A 22336-nucleotide genomic window follows, 5' to 3' on the forward strand; every position below is an offset into this window, starting at 1 on the left:
AATAAAAAATAAATAAAAATTCCCAGTCCACAAGCATCCTCATTCACAACACGTTCTCTTAGTTTTCCATGTTATGATACATGTTCACATTATTTATTGACTGTATCTAAAAAAGATAAAAAATATATTTTTATTTAAATGAAGATATGAAATAATCCTAAATGAAATACAATGACTTGGTTTATATTATTGTATATACTAGGTCATAAAATCAGTGTCAGTTGAGTCGGTCCATAGTTTGCCTGTAGGAATTTTTAATGTCCAGCAGATGTCAGTATTTAGTGACACAGTATCGACACAGTATCAATACAGTTTTGCAATGTGTCGACACGCTTCATGACGCCTCATCAACCCATCACTAGAATATAGCTTACCACTACCGCATACAGCTACACTGACATCGACACGACAGGTAGGAACGACAATAATCCAGCACAGACTGGATGGGAAGGCAGGTTCAAATAGCAGCTGGCTGATTGACACCAGGTGTGGCCAGGTGCCAATCAGCCACAGCTGAGGGGACAAAGCACTCAGGGAGATAATCAGGAAATGAAGACAAAATAAAAGCACTGACAGGAAACTAAGACAAACGCAACCAAACTGTCAGGGGCAACCCTGACAAGTGTTACTTACACTTGGGCTTACAGCTAAACAAACAGGAGGACCAAAGGGGTCTAAACCAAGTTTAAGTTGTAGGATGTCTGTTTTTAATTATATTAGTCTTATCCGTTGTGTCCATTTTCCAATCGAAAAATCCATTTTCGTTTTGGGTCTGTAAATAAATATTGAAACATTTAGCTTTTATAAAAAAAAATTTTAGTTTAGATTTTATTTTGAATAAACAAATGATTCACCAAATGAAAGCTTCAGTAACAACAACAACAATGAATGCTAACAATTACACGCAATTTCAACAGCTATTTACAAACATGCCACAAAACATGCTGGGAAGCACAACAAGCGAGGCTACGGACATAAACATTAGCCATATTTAACAGGAACAATGCAAGAAAAGAAAATAAAGAGGCCTACATTTTAGATTTGGATTAAAAAGGTTTGAAGAGACATGACATATCCCCATTACACACTTTTCACAACTTCGGTCACGCACACATGGTTGTTGGTGGCGTGACCTGAAGATGCAGAGACTGCAGGTAACGTGCAAGTAACAAGTCACAATAGACACAATGAAGGCGACACTGGCAAATAAACCCTCCTGATTAGTGATCAGAGGCAAGTGAGTTCCCTGATCACTAATCATGAGCAGGCGCTCAGAAACAGTGCTGAAGTCATTAAAAGACAAAACCAAAACAAGACGTGGAACAAAAAATAAGAGCGCTAGACAGTCTTGACATTAAAATGCACGATGACAATTTGCTGACTTTAGGTCAAACTAAAATCAGACATGTTTGCCAGTACGATTCCAGGGTGCGCAGGATCCGTATTTAGGCGTTAATGCAATTTTAGAATTTTTATTGCACAACAACACAAACATAACTTATGAGCAAAAAACAAAACGGAAAACGAAAAAAAAACACTTTCCGGTGAGAAAGTGAGTCAACTCGCGAGGTACGAAATGAAGCCATGTAAGTGGCAAGATAGCAGCAGGCTCGGCCAGATGTTAAGGTGATAAACATTACCTTGGGGAGATGATGGAGAAATGGGATCGGGTGTTGAAAGGGCCAGTTTTAACCTGCAATTACCTGGTGTGACTGTCAGTTGATTAAAGAATGCCTGATGATAATGTCTGACAGGTGTACAATGTAGTACCCTCTTTCACTTGAAGTCAATGATCTAAGCCTGTGAGGAGAAAAAAAACAGATTGAGTAAGACCACAACAAACAGAAAAGCTTGGCAAAATACAACAATTTATGTGATAATGTGTTAAGGCTGAGGGTTGAAGGGTTTTTTGAACTGTATACCTTACAGGCCCTGCTTTAAGACATTCCAAACCTCTGCTTTCCCACTGGTTCAGTCCAGCTCACTCTGAGCCAACTCAGTTTCTAGTAGGTTTTTTTTAATGGAATTTTGGCAAACACATTGTTGTGTTTTTAATATATAAAGGTCCAAAATGTTAAAGGATGTGACCAGGTGAGTAATGGGGTACTTATTTATGCTCTCTAGACCATGGGCCACCCAGACAGCAACAGCAGCAGCAGACCCAGTAAGTTAAGAACTATTTGGTTCTTTGTTTTATCTCTGAATCATATTTCCAAATAATTATGTGTGCTCCCCCGAGGGTATTTTATCCATTGGCTTTTATCAGTGAAGAGGTTAAAGTTCAAAATCAGCCACAGCGTTCAGTTTTGATCAAGAAGATCTGAGGTTATGGGGAAGTTTTACAGCGTCATGGCTAGCTGTGCGTGTATGTTTTCAAATGTGTACGGTTTTTCCACCATTTGCATTTGTGACTAGCTTCACCACTGAGTTTGTTAGGGTAAGTGGTGCATAAACATTGCCCTCCTTAAAGGCCTACTGAAACCCACTACTACCGACCAGGCAGTCTGATAGTTTATATATCAATGATGAAATCTTAACATTGCAACACACGCCAATACGGCCGGGTTAACTAATAAAGTGCAATTTTAAATTTCCCGCCACACTTCCGGTTGAAAACGTTTTTTTATGCTGACGTATGCGCGTGACGTCAAGGGTCGGTACGGAAGTATACGGACCCATTGAATCCTATACAAAAAACTCTGTTTTCTTCTAAAAATTCCACAGTATTCTGGACATCTGTGTTGGTGAATCTTTTGCAATTTGTTTAATGAACAATGGAGACTGCAAATAAGAAAGTTGTAGGTGGGATCTGTGTATTAGCGGCGGTCTACAGCAGGGGTCACCAACCTTTTTGAAACCAAGAGCTACTTCTTGGGTACTGATTAATGCGAAGGGCTACCATTTTGATACACACTTAAATAAATTGCCAGAAATAGCCAATTAGCTCAATTTACCTTTAACTGTATGTTATTATTAATAATTAATTATATTTATCTTTGTGGAAACACTGATCATCTTAATGATTTCTCACAATAAATATATATAGAAACAGATAAATATCAATATGCAACACTTTATTTTTATATTTTCTCTAAGTGCACATTTTTCAAATTGAACATTTTCAAATGATCACTTCTTTTTTCTTTTTCTTTTTTTAAATGATCACTTCTAAGACAGTCTTGTGAAATCACAATATCCCATTTTAACTAGCTAGCCACTAACATTTTTTTAACAAATCATGAATTACTTTGCAACATGTTTGTACAAATAATAACTCATGTAAAATACAAAAGTCAACTCTCAAATTTTTAAATAAATCATGTCACACTTTGAACTGGACACCAAATCTGTTGTCTGTTTCTTTGTCAGTTAGTGGGAAGCCTGGCATTGCATGCTGTTAACTAGTGTGTTGTACTCTGGTGTGTAACTTGACACTGCAACTCTGAGTGAGTCTTGCAGATGTGCATCAGTGAGGCGTTTTTCTGTGTTTGTTCTTGATGAAGTTCATGTCAGAAGAGGCTGATTCACAAAAATAAGTTGAACCAAACAGGCTTGCAACCTTCATAGCTGCTGCGCATACACCACTGTACTTTTCTGTGTCAACAAGGCACCAAAAGTTTGGTGCAGCCTGGTGGGCTTTGAGGTGGAGGTCATTTTGCAGTGTTACAATTTCAATCTCCACCTGTTCAGCATCCAGGCTGAATGTTGCACTTAACTGCTCAGCAATGCATGATATGTCCACGTTCATGAAAGGATTGGAAATGAACGACATACATGGCTCAAGGTGATCCAGGTCACAAAACCTGTTCTCAAACTCTTGCCCAACTCTGTTTATGACCTGAGAGTACTTTTCTGCAACTTTGTCAAAAGCCTCAGATTCTACAGATGTTCTAGATTTGCCAGAATATTTTTTTTGAATTTTAATCATAATAAGTTTGAAGAATATTTCACAAATATTCTCCGTCGAAAAAACAGAACCTAAAATGAAGAATTCAATTAAAATGTATTTATTATTCTATACAATAAAAAAAAATAATTTACTTGAACATTGATTTAAATTGTCAGGAAAGAAGAGGAAGGAATTTAAAAGGTAAAAAGGTATATGTGTTTAAAAATCCTAAAATCATTTTTAAGGTTGTATTTTTTCTCTAAAATTGTCTTTCTGAAAGTTATAAGAAGCAAAGTAAAAAAATAAATGAATTCATTTAAACAAGTGAAGACCAAGTCTTTAAAATATTTTCTTGGATTTTCCAATTCTATTTGAGTTTTGTCTCTTTTCGTATTAAAAATGTTGAGCAAAGCGAGACCAGCTTTCTAGTTGTGGGGAGGCGGGGCCGGCGGACTGACGGCGCCCGCTCCAAGATGGCGGCGAGGAGGCGTGGACGAGCGAGCGGGCAAGGTGGGGCGCGCTGGGAGCGACGCAGCAATCAGCATAAGGTGCGTGGAGCGCGCAGCTGTGGACAGTGCAATCACCCTCTCGGACCGTATAAAAGGGCGAGAGACGTGAACATCAAGGGAGGAGACGGAGAAAGACGGCGGACGGGAGGAAACCGTCCTCTGCTACCACGCAAACGACGGCGTTTTTCAAGAGAATATAGTATCTGAGGTGGTTTAAAATACAAATCCGTGACCCACAATAGAAAAAGGAGAAAGTGTGGAATCCAATGAGCCAGTTTGTACCTAAGTTACGGTCAGTGCGAAAAAAGATATGTCTTGCACTGCATTCTAGTCCTTCACTCTAACGTTCCTCATCCACGAATCTTTCATCCTCGCTCAAATTAATGGGGTAATCGTCGCTTTCTCGGTCCGAATCTCTCTCGCTCCATTGTAAACAACGGGGAATTGTGAGAAGTCCTTCCTCCGGTGACGTCACGCTACTTCCGGTACAGGCAAGGCTTTTTTTTATCAGCGAGCAAAAGTTGCAACTTTATCGTCGATGTTCTCTACTAAATCCTTTCAGCAAAAATATGGCAATATCGCAAAATGATCAAGTATGACACATAGAATGGATCTGCTATCCCCGTTTGAATAAAAAAAAATTCATTTCAGTAGGCCTTTAAGGCTAGTCATAAGCTGCAAACAGTTGGCTACTGGCGTCCACAAGGAATTTGACTCCCCGCAGAGGAAATCTGCAAGAGAAGCAAAGATACACATCCATGAGGAAAAAGTAAATTGTTCTCAGCAACTTCCCATACCACAAATCTAAATTATTGTCTTCGGTTCTCAGAAGTTCGGTTCAATCTGAAGGTTTTCTCCAGTTTGGTATAATTAATACTCGCAATGGACATTAAACTCTATGCAAAAATAAGACTACCGGTTCATCTGAAAGGCTAATCTAGTCACATCAAAACAACTAATGACAAAAAAAGTATCATTTGTCATAATCCTCAAAGGAGACCTAATTTTATTATGTTGACTTTCCAATCGTCGAAGACCCAGAGGACTCAAACTCACCGTCAAACGGCCAGCCAGACCAGATTTAGCCAGTTTCGCACGACCTTCCTTGTCACAAAGTATATTCCCAGCTTCCATCTCCCTGTGGATTTCCCTCATAAAATGCAGATAGCACACAAAGCTCCTCAAGGTTTGATTTGAGGATGAAGGCTGCCTCATCCTCATATTCATTCATTTCTTATTAAAGACTCACAAATTAGAGATATTGCGGTCAGGGTCTGCTTGGCAGTTTTTAGGTTTTGTGTTGTTTTTCCTTTAGTGTTGCTTCCTGTCTAGAGCTCTTACTTTAGTTCTACTTCCTGTTTTGTGGTTCGTTCTGCAGTGACTTTACCCTTTCTTCTGGGCGCTATTCTCCTCACCTGTTTCTGGTTGGCAACCAGGAGGCTCACCTGTCCCTGATTGCCAAATAATGGAACTTTATTTACCAGTGTCACCTGCCTCACGATACTGGTTCATTGTTTCCTGTATGCCACAGTGTGTCCTGTTTGGGTAGATTGCTGGACCTCAGCTGATGATGAATGTTTCCTTGTTCCAAGCAGACATACAGTGTTGACCGCACAAAGTACATGTTTTTCCGCCTTGTCAACACCTTAACCCACTCATGTCATAATTAAACCTTTTAACAACTCAGCCGGTTGCCCAGCCGACGAGTCCAACAGTGGCAAACCAGTGTGTGAAGATTTATGAATCAAAAGGCTAATAACTGACATTTCAGAAAATTAGTCACACCAGTGTGGCAGTGGCAAAGAGTGAGGTAGGCAAACAAGCATGGAAAACGGGGATATTCCCATTGAGGGATGACCAAGGAACCGAGCAGTGCCAAACTCTCAACAGCAGAATGTGCACTTCATTAGTGAGAAAAAGCTGGGGAGAAGCAGGTTGGGCCAAGTACTTTGAGGCTCTGGAACAGCTAATAAAAGTCGAAGCCAGGAGCCATACGAGTACTAGCAACATGAGGCAGCAGAGGTCTCGTCAGAAAAATGACTACAGAAACATACATGCTGTAGCGTTATTCCAGTCTTCCACTCGTATGCAACATTGTTCGTGTAAACATTAAACAAGTTTGTCTAAGGGGCAAAAGTGCAGTTCTGCTTTTTAAAAGGCCACTCAGCAGAAGAATGCATATTCTACAAAAAAAGTCCTTAGAGGCTGAGAAGTCTCTTGACTCTCTTCACAATATCGAAATATCCAGATCCCAGCCTTCGCAGCTGGTCTGGAACTGCGCGGGTTGACTTACGCCACAGCACTGCGGAGTAAGACCTAAAAGGCTAAAGGTCAACACAACTTCAGCAGCCACCCAGCTGTTTCAGCTTGGGGAGTGCTCATAAAACACTCTGCTTCATTGCCTTTATGCATGGATACACTTATTTGGCACATCGAAGTAAGTGAATTTTTGATGCAAAACCACAAAGAAAAGTAAAAAACAAAATCATAAAGAACTGAAATTAAAATTGAGCCATAAAGATGTACTGCAGCTCTGTTAGGGGAATGAAGAAATATGCAATTTACTGTGAAAAACTAGGGCTGTCAAAGTTAACACATGCGATTAATCACAGGAAATATCACTGTAATCATGTATAAACTCGTATTAATCATGCAATTTATTTTGACCGCACATGCTCTTCTACCTTAAAGGGCCCCACAGCATTGGCACTCATTTTAGAGTTCTGCACCCGAAAAATATGTCTATTGCTAAAATTCCCCCCAAAATAGACACAGTATTGATTTCAGGCTTGTTTTCTAACAAGTTTCAGCACATTTTTAAACGCCCACTTTTGGCTCCAAAATGTAGGCGGGCCTGCATCAGCCCGCTGACGTCACCTACAGAAGACTGGAGGCAATTTTACATGGTGTAATATGTGTTTTGGGAGCATCTTCTTCCAGAATCACGATGTTTTCGTGCAGAATTGAAGGAATGATCAAATATGTCTGCCAGATGAATTGTTGTAGGTTGTAGCAATACAACTAAGAAGGGGGTTAGTCTGCATACATTTCCAAAAAAAGGGAATATGAGGAAAGTATGGATCTCTCCAGTCAAATTGACTCGCGCAAAATGGGACGGACCCAACGAGAGAAGTGTAATTTGCAGCAATCATTTTAATGATTGTGACTTTAAAGAAGAAGAGTTTTGGTCTGAGTTTGGATGGAAAACATTTAAAAAGACCAAGACCTGAAAATCAGGTGCACCCGAGGGGAAATAGACTAAGTCAGAACCTGTGAAAAAACGGAGAAAGAAGAGTTTTCTCAAAAACAGGAGAAAAAGAAGGTAATCAGATAGTATTCTATTTTGCGGCCTCTTCTACTGTTGTTTTCTTCGAGATGCTTGAGGAAATGCTGAAAGAGCATTAAAGGAAACACAGGCTAGGGTGTCTATGAAAAAAGAAATTGGAAGAACAGGTAACTCCAGCAATGGTGATTCTTTTATTTTATTATTTTTGCTTGTAATGTTTACCGTTTCAGTTTATAAGTAGTCATGGCCCAAGGCGATAAAAAGATGCAATTAAGTGATCAAAATAGTAGTTTTACATGCCTTTATCCACAAAGTCTATGCGGGAAAATGGGCTCCAGTTCTGTAGATGATGTCACACCAAGAGGGGGTAGTATATCTAGGGATGATGTTTGATAAGGAATTATCGAGTTCGAGCCTATTATCGAATCCTCTTATCGAACCGGTTCCTTATCGATTCTCTTATCGAGTCCAGATAGGTTGTTATATATGGAAAAAAACACACAATATTTGGTTTAACAAAAGCTCACTTTTATTATATAATAAAAAAATAAAATCTAATAAATAAATAAATATTGACTGTTACCCACCTAAAAAAATAAAATAAAATAAATAAATATTGACTGTTGTTACCCAAAGTATATTAAGTGGGATTTTTCCAGAGAAACAAATATATACAGTAACACAAAAACAACCTGTCTCTGTGATCACTATAGGTGTATAAATAATAATATAGTGTTAAATAAAATCAGTCCCTTGGGCACAAAACTGAAAATAATACAGCTCTCCAAAAAGTGCACTTCTGCTGCTGTTTGACATAACTGTTTGTTATGATGCTTTGACATTTTTGCACTTTATTTCTTTATTGAAAGAAAATTATATGAAGAGAAAAGTTGTTTGCAAATGTGGTTACAATGCTAATAAATGAAAAGTTAAAGCTAAAAAAAGAAATACGCTTTATTGAGTTAACATTATTTCTTTATGGGGGAAAAATGTTATGAGCTAGAGCAGTGGTTCTCAACCTTTTTTCAGTGATGTACCCCCTGTGAATTTTTTTTAATTCAAGTACCCCCTAATCAGAGCAAAGCATTTTTGGTTGAAAAAAAAAGATAAAGAAGTAAAATACAGCACTATGTCATCAGTTTCTGATTTATTAATTGTATAACAGTGCAAAATATTGCTCATTTGTAGTGGTCTTTCTTGAACTATTTGGAAAAAAAGATAGGTTTTTATTCATATTTATAAAGGATTTTTGTATTGTTACTATTTTTAGAGTATTAAAAAAAAATCTCACGTACCCCTTGGCATACCTTCAAGTACCCCCAGGGGTACACGTACCCCCATTTGAGAACCACTGAGCTAGAGAATATAACAACTACACTACCCAGCATGCAACGGGAGTTACGAGCATGCGCGGTAGCCCCGAAAAGTGTTGCATGTTGCCACGCTGTGAAAGTAAACGTCAAGAACTCAGCCAACACGCCTCGTCTGCATTATTTATAATTAGACAGACAACACATCAACAGTGTGATTTTGTTTTGTTTACAAGGAAAGAAAAACAAAAGTTAAAAAAGGGAGATATGTTGTATATATATGTATGTGCTGCGGTTGTTTTAAGAACGTTGCGACAGCTGCCGTAAAGGAGGTGCGTTGCTATGTTTCCGGTTGGTCGTAAAAGTGTTCGTCATGTGTTTTACCCTGCTAAAATCTCTCAGTAAAGTTATTCGATGGATTATAGCTTTTGTTTTGAACTTTATTACACCTTGGAGCGCTTTTTCCCGTCCTTTGTTTTCCTGCTTTCGCTATCTGCGCCTAATGACTGAGCTACGTGACGTCATTTATTGTGATGTCCCACGGAGCATTTCTGGTCGGGACGGGATTCGAATAAAGAATCAACTCTTTTCCTTTACTATAGTGGTCTCGATAACGGGTACCGGTTCTCAAAAAGGGATTCGAGTCCGAGGACTCGGTTCTTTTCTTATCAAACAACCGGGAAAACCGGTTTCGAGTATCATCCCTAAGTATATCGGTCTAGCGATGGAAACGTGGCGTTCCAAGTACAGTTAGTTTTCTACCCATTACTCAAACACTAATTAATAGTATGAGAAATGACTGCCAGATTCATTTTCAGAAGCAAAAAAATTCATTCAGCGAACGTTTGAAATTTCGGTCAGCTCGATGCTATAGGTACTGTTGGGAACCCTCTAGTTTCTGTACAGCTGCACTACTCACTGAGCCACTCCGTCTCAGTTGAAATACAATATACTGTAAACAATTAATAATATGTTCAAGCGGAAGAAAATTGATGGATGGATGGATAAAAATTAATACAGTACATAAATACCAGTACGGACAGCAGTGCAACAATGAAAAACTGTGTAAGCTTTTGGGACAGATTCAATATCTTAATGGCCCACGGGTATAAACCATTTTTAACTCTGTTTGTCCTGCTCTTGTGTGACTGAAACATCTTCTCTGATGGCAGCAGGTTGAACAAGTGCGAGAGTGAGAGCTGTCTGCCAGGTTTTTTTTGTTCTGTCGAGGCAGCAAGATCGAGCAATGTCCTCTTGGGAGGGCACAGGGCTGCCGATAATCTTCTCTGCTGTCCTGGTCACCCTCTGAAGGGCCATCCTGTCTGCAGCAGAGCAGGCAGCAAAGCACACAGTTACACAGTACATCAGCACTGGCTCTGCGGTGGCCCCATAAAAAGATATCTGCAGTTTCTCCTCAAGTGGGTTTCTCTGCAGCACACAAAGGAAGTGGAGTCTCTGCTAGACCTTTTTGACCAGTGCTGAAGTGTCGGCAGTTCATGTGATGTCCTCCGAGATGTACAGTACGTTCCCAGGAACTTAAAGGAAGCTACAGTCTTCCACGCATGCTCCATGTACTACAAGTGGAGCATGTTCTCTTCTTTGTCTTCTAAAATTCTTTGTTTTCGGCCCTATGAGATATTTGTGATTAAGGGCTATATAGGTACATTTTGATTGATTGATTCTTTTGTGGTGTTCAACCTCAGGGTGTTCTTGGTACACCACCCTGCCAGCACCTGTATTTTCTCTCTGTAGGCTGTTTCATCAAGCCCCGTGATCAGGCCCACCACTGTGGTGTATTCTGCGAACTTGATGATGGTGTTCAAAAAATGAATGGGGACACAGTCATACGTACTGTATATAGGGCGTACAGGAGGGGGCTCAACACGCAGCTGTGAGGGGGCCCAATAGTGAGTGACAGGGTGGAAGAGCAAAGTTGACCCTCCTTAATGACCTGAGGTCAGTTGGTCAGAAAGTTTTTTTTATCCAGGAACAGATGAGGGGGTAGATCCAAGAAGCTCTGCTTCCCCACCAGGATCTCAGGGTTGATGGTATTGAACGCCAAGCTGTAGTCGACAATCAGTATCCTGGCATAGGTAACCGGGAGTTCCAGATGTTCCACAGCTGAGTGGAGAGCAGTGCCCATGGCATCCTCTGTGGATCGGTTTGGCCTGTAGGCAAACTGGTGTGGATCAAAATTATGGGGGAGACAGGCTTTGATATATTAGAGAACAAGTCTTTCAAAACACTTCATAACCACAGATGTCAGTGCCGCTGGTCTGTAGTCTTTTATGGCTGTTGTCTTTGAGATTGGTATGACAGTGGCTTCCTTAAGACAGGGTGGGACTTTGGCTGGTGCCATGGATGAATTGAATATCCTTTTGAGTATTCCTGCCAGCTGGTCTGCACAGTCCCGGAGCACCTTGCCCAGTATGCCATCTGGCCCAGCCTCTTTTACACAGGCTTATATCCTTCACTCTAGTCCTGCAGCGGGAAGAGTGCCCTACTGGCCAGGTCTTAACAGTTTTTTATAGTCAGTATACAGGGCAACATATGCTTCAGTGAAAAAATTAGTGAGTAAACTACGACTGGTGTGCTCGCTGGCAAATTTGGCTTCAAGATACACCCTGACGGGACTTTAGATAATACTGTCCAAACTGGTCTTCTGTGACTACAGACCGGAGGTCAGCTAAGGCACAACCGTCATGTTGGAGCCCACCTTATTTTGTAAGTGACGCTTCATTTTATTTTCTGTATCACTTTTCCTCATTAGGATCACGGGTGAGCTGAAGCCTATCCCAGTTGACTTCGGGCAAGAGGCGGGGTACACCCTGGACTGGTCGCCAGCCAATCGCAGGGCACATACAAAACAACCCAACACATTCACACCTATAAAGAATGTATAGTTTCCAAATGTCCTAACATGCATCTTTTCGAAGCCGAAGTGCTCGGAAACACAATGCCTCTGTGCCATCTGAATGGTAAAGAGGTAGGTGACCTATGCAAGGAGTCAGTATCCACCTGTTGAACATTAACTTTGATGAGTCACCACTGGGAGACTAGTAGCAGAACATCTGGGTTTGGAAAACCATATCCTATGATTGCAACCCTGTGTCGGCTGTCTTAAAAGCTTGCACATCTGGAATTGCCTCCATCCAGAATCAACTACTATTGCAGTTGGACAAGCTGCTTGTTCTCTCATATCTTTAATACTATACTTGTTGTGGGGTTGAGGATTTAAAATTGTGAGAGTTTCAATAGTCACAATAAATGTACATCATTGGAGAAGCATTATCTAGTTTATTGTCCTGGGCAGCGTGCAGGCAACAACATCCCTGTACTGTAATCTGTAATTTTTTGAATACATTTTGACATCTGTGCTTTCAAAAACGTCAATGTTTTGGAACGTTTGTGGTTTATATCAAAAAACACAGTGGTTTATTTGACAAGTGGTGACAACCGCAGTTTTTGTACATTTTGTTTTCATGCACTCTATTTGGTTGTTACTGCTAGTCCCAAATCTGATTTTTATAATATTATTCATGTATCTAGAGAGCGGTACTTTTTTAGGTACCAATCGAAATCCGTTTGTACTCCTAAGGACCAATTCACGTAAAATCCCACAGACCATATTTTGATACCGTTGTTGCATGTGACGTCACATTCAGTGGCAAACTCATCACAGGTTCAAACACTTGGGGTATTTATAACAAACTGCTTCGAAGTAATGTTGCAATTTTCAATGCCAGCAATACAAATATAGATTAAAAAAGTGTCTAAATGTACACTACCTTTCAAAAGTTTGGGGTCACATTGAAATGTCCTTATTTTTGAAGGAAAAGCACTGTACTTTTCAATGAAGATAACTTTAAACTAGTCTTAACTTTAAAGAAATACACTTTATACATTGCTAATGTGGTATAAGACTATTCTAGCTGCAAATGTCTGGTTTTTGGTGCAATATCTACATAGGTGAATAGAGGCCCATTTCCAGCAACTATCACTCCAGTGTTCTAATGGTACAATGTGTTTGCTCATTGGCTCAGAAGGCTAATTGATGATTAGAAAACCCTTGTGCAATCATGTTCACACATCTGAAAACAGTTTAGCTCGTTACAGAAGCTACAAAACTGACCTTCCTTTGAGCAGATTGAGTTTCTGGAGCATCACATTTGTGGGGTCAATTAAACGCTCAAAATGACCAGAAAAAGAGAACTTTCATATGAAACTCGACAGTCTATTCTTGTTCTTAGAAATGAAGGCTATTCCACAAAATTAGTAGTAGTGTAAGCCTCAACTTTTCAAGTTAGCTCAATGTTAATTTACATTGGCTATGCCATATACATGCTACTTGTTAGTATTATCATATTTACATGGCGATTTCAACCCCTTCAAATTTGATCATCAAAGCAATGACAAAGATACACATTAATATAAAACAGCTGGTGTATAATAAGTGCAATACTTACAGTGTAAACACTGTAGGGCTCAACAAGACAAGACTTGCACATTCTACTTAATGGCAAATACTACTTCCTGACTGCAGCAACACACCTAAAACAAACTCAAATGAATCCATACTTGCAAATGAGACTCAGCTAAACTTTCCAAAATCGCTATCCTTAGCTAACCACACAAAATTAATGCGCATGTATGTGTGTTACATATGGGCCTAGTTTCCGTAATTACGTGCAAAATGCCGGAACAAGGCGGGATATACTAACTTTTTATTATTAAACACTAAACATATATTACCATACGAACACACACACAAAAGTACCAAAAAGTGTTACTTTTCAGTACTGATATTGATTTCCGGTACTGGAAATTGGTACGGTACAATTTAAATGCGACATGTATCCAGCTTCATTTTGAGATTTTTGCAAGAACCACAATTGGAGGCTATTTGAAATGCAATTCAAAACATGTTTCAATAGAGGGGAAATAAAGAAAAGCAATGCTCTTAAATAAACATCTATTTCAGAAAGAGACTTTAAGCCAGTAGAAAGTACAGTTTAATTTTTATAATATGAATTTTGATCTTGAGGGAATTTCTGTTTGGCCACATCCCCTGCATACATCTCATGTGATTGTGCTTAATTGATCCTGTTCATATTTCCCACAATTTCTTTCACTTCCATAGATGTGACTGGACAGTAGCCAAGTAACACTGAAATCGGACCACCGCAAATGCAGTACTGCACTCAAGGCCAAAGCCAACTTGGAATGTCAGGACAAGTTATTGCATGACAGCGTAATAAAGAAGAATTGTTAAAAAAAAATAAAAAAAAAAACATTAAAAAAAAAAGATAATTGGAATAATTACTTCAGTGGAGTCAGCATGAAACAACAGCTACGATTTTGGTGGCCCTATGCAATATCACATCTTGAAGTCAACTTTCCATCTTGTGAACAATAGTTGTTACAATGTCAGCCTTTTAAGTTGCATAGATGAAATGAAAGAGTCCAGATGGTAAAAATGACAAAGATCAACTGATCTTCAGTGTTGCAATCATAAATAAAAAGCTGGTCTCTTTGGGTTGCAAGGCTGCGGTTGGTGCGCTAATGCGGAGCATTTGTTGCTGCTTCCTCCTTGCGTTCACTTTTTGAAAGAATCTGTTGTCTCTTGCCGTGCCCAAAATGACAATCGCAAGACGATAACAGATAAATAAATCAAAACTGGACCACCTACTATTTCCAGGGTGTTTAACATTAACTTTACAGCAAATCTCAATGCCATAATGGACATTTATTTTATTGCCTAGCTTCATTTCCAACAACTACTGCACATAAAATATTCAGAATTCCAAATTGTCTTATTCTTCCCATAGGTTTGGAAAAAATAACAATTGTTACCTGAATAATTTCTTCAAATATTGAAATTTTGAGGTTATATCATCCAACCCTTTTCAGGATGCACTTAAGTCCAAAGAACACAACCTCAGAAATGATTAGGAATTTGTACAAGAGATTCTTAATTTCAATAGGATATTACTTGGTAAATAGGAGGGTTGCATAAGACTTCACGTCAATTTTTCTTCTTTGCGGCTTAATTCACATGATGGTCGAGCAGCTTGAGCGTAGCATTAAAACAAGTGAGAGTGAGTGGAGAGTTTGAGCAGAAAATGCCGTATTGCTGTTCTGTTCTTGGGTGTTCCAGTCGTTCAAATAGAAAGATGGGAAAGAGCTTTCATAGAGTCCTGAAAGAAGTGGCTTATAAAAGTAACAAAGTCAGGAAACAACGAAAGTGCATTTCAATGCACTTTCGAAATGGCTCTTAAAAATATCACTTTGATCATCTTGTGGAATACAATCAGACTATGCTTGTGTCTGCAGAGATCACTTTGTAAAATATCTGTTTGAACATTTGATTTGTTTGAAAAACTTTCTGTGGTGCAATCGAGTTTATCCTCCAATATATTAGTACTGTTTGAGAGCAGAACTAAACGTCAAGAAAGGACAAGAGATCGCATTCATTTTTTGTTCTTTTGTGGTTGCAATGTCTAAATATAACTAGGAAGACCTGATTGTGCAAATAAACTAACGTCATGTTAAGTCCTAGTAATAAATATTGTGATTGTTGGTCCAATCCAACGTATTTCTTTCTCGATTTTCGGAACAGAAACTACAAATTGAGTTGTTGTTGTGCAGGAAAGCCAAGTGCTTTATTCCACACGGATGACCACATTATAGCGTATTTGGTGATATTTGTTAGCATCAAGAAAATATCCTTAATAGTATTAATAAACTAGATCAGGGGTGTCCAAAGTGCGGCCCGGGGGCCATTTGCGGCTCGCAGCTAATTGTTTACCGGCCCGCCACACATTCTGGAAATATTATTGTAAAACTAAAAAAGAACATTAAAAAAAGTGGAATGAGGTGAAATCTAACGAGAAAAAGTTGCAATGTTGACACAAAAGCTGCCATGCAGGCTGTTTTTTTTCTTTTGTCTTTCTTTATTTTTATTTTTTTGCCATTGCTCAAAAAAAATAATAATGACAAAAAATCCATGTTATAATGAATTATTTTCAGGGCTCCAATTACTTCAAATATTTCACTTTAAAATGTTTTATGTGGTAAATATTGCATATATTGTGTAGTAGCCATATAAAAACATCAAAGTTTTCTTTGACCAAAGCGCATAAAACAAACAAAATAATAGTTCCAGCATAAAATCGACAGATATATCTGAAGTTGATCTTGTAACTTAAGTGTTGAAAGTAAAAGAAAAACCTAATAAAAATGTATCACTTTATGAGTGGAGCACCTTTTGGATCCCAAATATATTTAGTGATTTTTTATTTATCTTTTCACTGTGATTACTCAAAAATATGAAATAATTCAAATCAATGGTGTCCTGCATTATTGATCTTTTAGGGCTCTAATTACTAAATACTGCATATTTCAGTTTTACTATAAAAAAAAACTCAGTTGTTTTTGACAGAAAAGCCATAAAACATTTTTTTAAATTTGTATTACTTTGTATCAACTGGAAGTTGATGTAGAGATTTACTGTAAGCATTAAATAATTTAAAAAAAATAATAACCTGACTTATTTTTAACATTTTAATGACTGAGACCCTTTATGGTCCCCGGGACCCCTAAAGGTAAAATAAATAAAAAAATCCATATATTTTGTTATGGTTTGAAAATGAAAAATATCAAAATGGCCCCCACATGCTTTATTTTTTCCGTGTGCGGCCCTCAGTGGAAAAAGTTTGGACACCCCTGAACTAGATCAATAAATATCTCGTAGGCTCAACAGCATATACTGAATCTTGATATTGCTAGTAAAGATTCATGCTAAACAACTGCTAAATAATTAGACAAAATATACTTCACATCATAAAAAAAATTGCAGACATGAATTATTATATTAATAAACAGTAGCCTAATGGGGCTTACTTAGACCATCACCTGAAATCACCTCATTTATGTATATTTATTATACACATTTATAATATTTTGTATTTCTTTTTGCTTCACTAAATAAATGTTGATCACTTGCAACTTTTAAAAAACAATTCATTTGGAATAAGAAACAGTTAAATTAATGACCACATTTACTAAATTAATGAAAATGAGTGCAAAACTGGAACATAAGTGCCCGATAATAAAGGAACTGGTCGAATCTCTCTTACTAATCGATTTTAAAATTGTCCATGTCCGAATTGGGATGCATCTAAAAATCGATTATTTCCCCCACCTCTACTAAACAACGTGTGCAAGCTTTAAAATTGCGTGTACTATAAGTGGGCGTGTTGCGTGTGATCTATTAACACTGCGTTTACAATTGATAACCGCTGCAGACCACCTTATTGAAATGAGGTTTTTTCGTGTACAATGCGACTTTCACCATGGAGACACTCATTTACTGCACAATCCTTTTATCATGCCGTGGCATTTTGCTATGTTTTGAAACATGCAGCAGACATGTACCACGCTTTATGGCCATTTTAGCTGCAGTGCATCTATAATTCAGTCCCACTTTTTGACCCCACTGAAGGTGAGCTCATGGGAGATGTTGGCAGGAATTTCTGGAATGTTCGAGACGCAAGAAAAAGCAAATTGCAAGATGTTTTTTTTTCATATAAATGAAAACAAAACCACCATTTAAAGAACACCAGGAGATACCAAAACACAACCATGTTGTTTTTAAGTCACCCAGCAGCTATAAAATTATAAAATGAGATTGCTGAATAGACAATATTTTTATTTTTTGACTGTCCATATATGCTGACAAGCATACATAAGACAGAGCTAGCCATTTCTCACAGATATTTCTGCGAAACTGCTAGTTTGCACGTCCTTTCTAGCATATATTCTGATTGAGACAGAGATGATAAATGGATTGCCCTCCTTATTCTGCTCACCTGAGAAATGTATTTATCTGTGCACAAGTTTAGATCAGCTTTGCGTGTGCTATAATGTTTTAATACATGCAAATCTTTAGTAGGTTAGGCCCATAGACTTGTGCAAACTTGTATCTAAAAGCTGTTGGTTCATGTCTAATTAGCAAGTTAAGATACCAGGAAAATTAGCAATATATTATAAATGAAAACATTTTTTAAAATGTTATTCCTCACTGCTCCCACGTCTGTGGAAACGAGCCATGAGGTGTTGAGGAAGCCCTTCAACATCCCAAGACGCAAATCCCCTTTCCTCCACTTCTGTTTCGGCCTTAAAACGTTTCCTGCACATGTGAAATTAATATTACACCACTTATATTGAATTCTCACTTGCACTGTCAAATCTGAAAAGTATGGCCTCAAGATATAAAACACTTTTATGAAAAAAGTGCTTTATTGGAAAGATACTACTAGGGAATGACATGACACCTATTTGCACATTTACAAAAAATGCTTTCAAGCTGTCTCAAATCAGGATGATGTAGTTCCTGAACAGCATCATCACTTCATGGCCAAATGGCAGCGCCGTGTGTGGATAATTACTGGGGAGTTTAGTCGAATATGGTAGGGGTCTCGACCAGCTCAAGACCCACTTTTAGGTGTTTAGTAGTAAAGCAATAACGATCATCCAGCCCAACACATTGACTGAGAATATGGGATTTGCAGATCAACCCCAGGGTCCCTTAAATGTTCATAGAACATATAACCCTGGAACACTTACACAATCCAACTGTGACGCACACACGCACGTAAAAAATGTTTCGTTTTTTTACTGTGACAGGCAAAGTTCAAGCAGGGCCGCGCCATGCTTTTTGTGGCCCTGGACAACATTTTGTTTGCGGCACCAATTCGGTCTTTAGTATCACTTGTAGACAAGTGATACTAAAGTGATACTGGACACGCTACAGGGCTGACTGCAGCCTCGTGAATATTGTAATACAGTTGCGCATCCACACATCGCACTGTTAACAGACAGTATTTAGAAAGCCCAGCCAGGTTTTTAATGCTCTAGCGATGCAAATATTCAATTTGTAATTAAAAATTCCTACTTCGCCAAAACTGATTTACCACAACCAGGCCCGTAACCAGGTAAGAGCGATGAACGAGGGTCTACTGTATTACTTTTAGCGACCAGAAGGAGATTTGGCTATGAGAGCCTGAGTGTGTGCATAACAGACACAAACAACAAAAATGCAGTTCAAGTACAGTAGAGGCCAAAAGTTTGGACACACCTTCTCCTCATTCAATGTGTTTTCTTTATTTTCATGACTATTTACATTGTAGATTGTCACTGAAGGCATCCATTTTTAATTTATTAATTTAATTTCAAATCATTTTTAATTTTCCTGAGGGAGCTCTCCTGAAGTAATCAATAAAGTACTATCTATCTATCTATCTATTTATCTATCTATCAAAACTATGAATGAACACATGTGGAGTTATGTATTTAACAAAAAAAGGTGAAATAACTGAAAACATGTTTTATATACTAGTTTCTTCAAAATAGCCACCCTTTGCTCTGATTACTTTTTTGCACACTCTTGGCATTCTCTCGATGAGCTTCAAGCACACACGTGAAGAAGTGAAAACCATTTCAGGTGACTACCTCTTGAAGCTCATCGAGAGAATGCCAAGAGCGTGCAAAGCAGTAATCAGAGCAAAGGGTGGCTATTTTGAAGAAACTAGAATATAAAACAGGTTTTCAGTTATTTCACATTTTTTTGTTAAGTACATAACTCCACGTGTGTTCATTCATAGTTTTGATGCCTTCAGTGACAATCTTCAATGTAAATAGTCATGAAAATAAAGAAAATGTATTGAATGAGGAGGTGTATCCAAAATTTTGGCCTGTACTTGTATGTTTATAATTAGATATTAATAAACAATGTATTATTATTATTATTTTACAAGTTATGCAACAATTTGTATTTACTTTCAATAATCAGGTATGAACAATAAACAAATAGACTACATTGACAACTCCAATTCAGGTCAATCCAACATGTTTAATAGCAAAGTGTTTAAATTTAAGATAATGTCCAAAGTTTATATTAAAAGTTTAAAAAATAGGTTGATTAGTTAAAAGGGAAAGAAAAGTGTTTGTTATCGCCTACCGCTGTGAAGCCCATTCAAAACTGAAAAAGTAAACATTATACAATAAATGGATAAAAACAATAAAAAAAACTAATTTCTTTAGACATTATATATTTAAGGAAAAGATTTGGCCACAATATAAACTGAAATAGTATAGTTGTTTTAGAAATATGGCCGTAAATCTGTCATGATGATGGTTGCTAAATTAGCATTTATCTCTATGGGCTTTAGAAAAGACGCCAAAGTGATGTTGCTCAACCGAATTAAAACTATTTGTATACTCACGGCTGAATGGAAGTTCAGAAGAAACAAAGTATAATTGTATTCATGATGTCAACAAGCAAACTAGTGCATTGCACGACCTTGTTGATTTTCAGCTACTAAAATAACCAATCACTATATTGTATTTTTCGGACCAAAGGGCACACTGAAAATCCTTTCATTTTCTCAAAACTCGACAGGTTGTGCTTACCGACCTCAAAGCTATTTTATTTGGTCCATGGGGAAATGATAAGTGTGACCAGCAGATGGCAGTCACACATAAGAGATACTTGTAAACTGCAATATGACTCAAGTAAACAACACCAAAATTGTACATGTTCCATTGAAAATATAGAAAATTACACACACCGCTCAAAAATCTATCAGAATGTTTTAGTACGACTTTGGTAAGCTATGAAGCCGCAACTCTTGATGGAATGTACTGTGCTTCAACATAGGAGTATTATTATGGTGTGTGTATAAGGCAAGACATATTATCTGGCATTTTGTTTCACAATATTATGCAAAAGCAACTTTTCTTACCTTCTGGTACCTGCTGATCTGTATTTGGGATCTGTATAAATCCTGAAAATATGTGCGCGTCCGCCTTTGTAGTCCGTGGCGACACCGTAGTCGATAAGCTTCTTCTTTTTCGCTATCTTCTTGTTATGTGACATTCATCCTCCGCTGTTGCCATTTCTAATATAAAGTACATTATTATTTGTATTTTTATTTTTTTTTGTCATAAAAAAATACAATCATGTGTGCTTACGGACTGTACCCCTGCAGACTGTATTGATCCATATTGATATATAATGTAGGAACCATAAATATTAATAACGGAAAGAAACAACCCTTTTGTGCGAATGAGTGTGAATGAGTGTAAATGGGGGAGGGAGGTTTTTTGGGGTGGTGCACTAATTGTAAGTGTATCTTGTAGTTTTTATGTTGATTTAATTAAAAATTAAAATATTTTTTATTTTTATTTTTTATTTTATTTTATTAATTTACCAATCGATCCATGGACCGGTACCGGGCTGCGGCCCGGTGGTTGGGGACCACTGATGTAGTCCACAAGGAAGTGTTTTACATTTAGAAAAAAAAAATCATAATATTCAGCACAGTCTTTGTTTATGTTATAATAAATGATAAATGGGTTATACTTGTATAGCGCTTTTCTACCTTCAAGGTACTCAAAGCGCTTTGACACTATTTCCACATTCACCCATTCACACACACATTCACACACTGATGGCGGGAGCTGCCATGCAAGGCACTAACCAGCACCCATCAGGAGCAAGGGTGAAGTGTCTTGCCCAAGGACACAACGGACGTGACTAGGATGGTAGAAGGTGGGGATTGAACCCCAGTAACCAGCAACCCTCCGATTGCTGGCACGGCCACTCTACCAACTTCGCCACGCCGTCCTTTGTTTGTTTGTTTTTTTTGTTTTTTTGTGTGTTTTTTTTTTGTTTTGTTTTTTGCTCTATGCTTTTTTAACCTGTAAAGCACTTTGGTTCAATTTAAAAGTTGTTGAAAATGTGCTATATAAATAAAGTTGACTTGACTTGACTTGACTTGACTTGACTTGACTTGACATAATATGACCCCTTTAATGCGCCCTATAATCCAGTGCGCCTTATATATGGAAATAGACCTGACTAAACCCACTCATCGGCAGTGCGCCTTATAATCCGGTACGCCCTATGGTCCGAAAAATATGGTAATTGTGTGCCCCCGTCCCTAGAGGTGGTGGCCCTAAACAACTGCGTAGTGTTTATGCCAGGGGCCGGCCCTGAGTTGAAGGCTTTTACAAATACCTTATGCAACCTTATATTGTTTTCATCTGCCTCAGTCGTAACTGGCACACTTTGGCTGGAGAACAGCAAGAATCTGCACCTGGAAGTGAGGTGTGAATCGGGTGTGCAGATTGAAAATGTACCTCACACCTGAATGTGCAATTAAGAGCCTCGACATCCAATTACAAACTCCAGTGACAGACAGAAAGGAATGTGGTATTCCAGCAGCAATTTAAGGGCCATCTAAAGACGAAGTCTTCAGATGCATTTCCAACACCAGCC

General features: G+C 38.2%; 2 protein-coding genes across 3 annotated transcripts in view; both read left to right on the forward strand.

The window, feature by feature from the left end:
* osr2 (odd-skipped related transciption factor 2) overlaps positions 1–22336 on the forward strand; it is a 206344-nt gene that overhangs the window by 149656 nt on the left and 34352 nt on the right. The gene's annotated exons all lie outside the window — the stretch shown is intronic.
* The window catches only part of LOC133660318 (uncharacterized), a 36282-nt gene continuing 16070 nt past the window's right edge, over positions 2125–22336 (forward strand). Inside the window, exon 1 of the mRNA XM_062063716.1 lies at positions 2125–2164. Coding sequence (XP_061919700.1) covers positions 2128–2164 — 37 coding nt within the window. The 5' untranslated portion in view covers positions 2125–2127. The remainder of the gene's footprint in view (positions 2165–22336) is intronic.

Source organism: Entelurus aequoreus, linkage group LG11, assembly GCF_033978785.1.
Source record: "Entelurus aequoreus isolate RoL-2023_Sb linkage group LG11, RoL_Eaeq_v1.1, whole genome shotgun sequence".
In the NCBI taxonomy this organism is placed as follows: Eukaryota; Metazoa; Chordata; class Actinopteri; order Syngnathiformes; family Syngnathidae; genus Entelurus; species Entelurus aequoreus.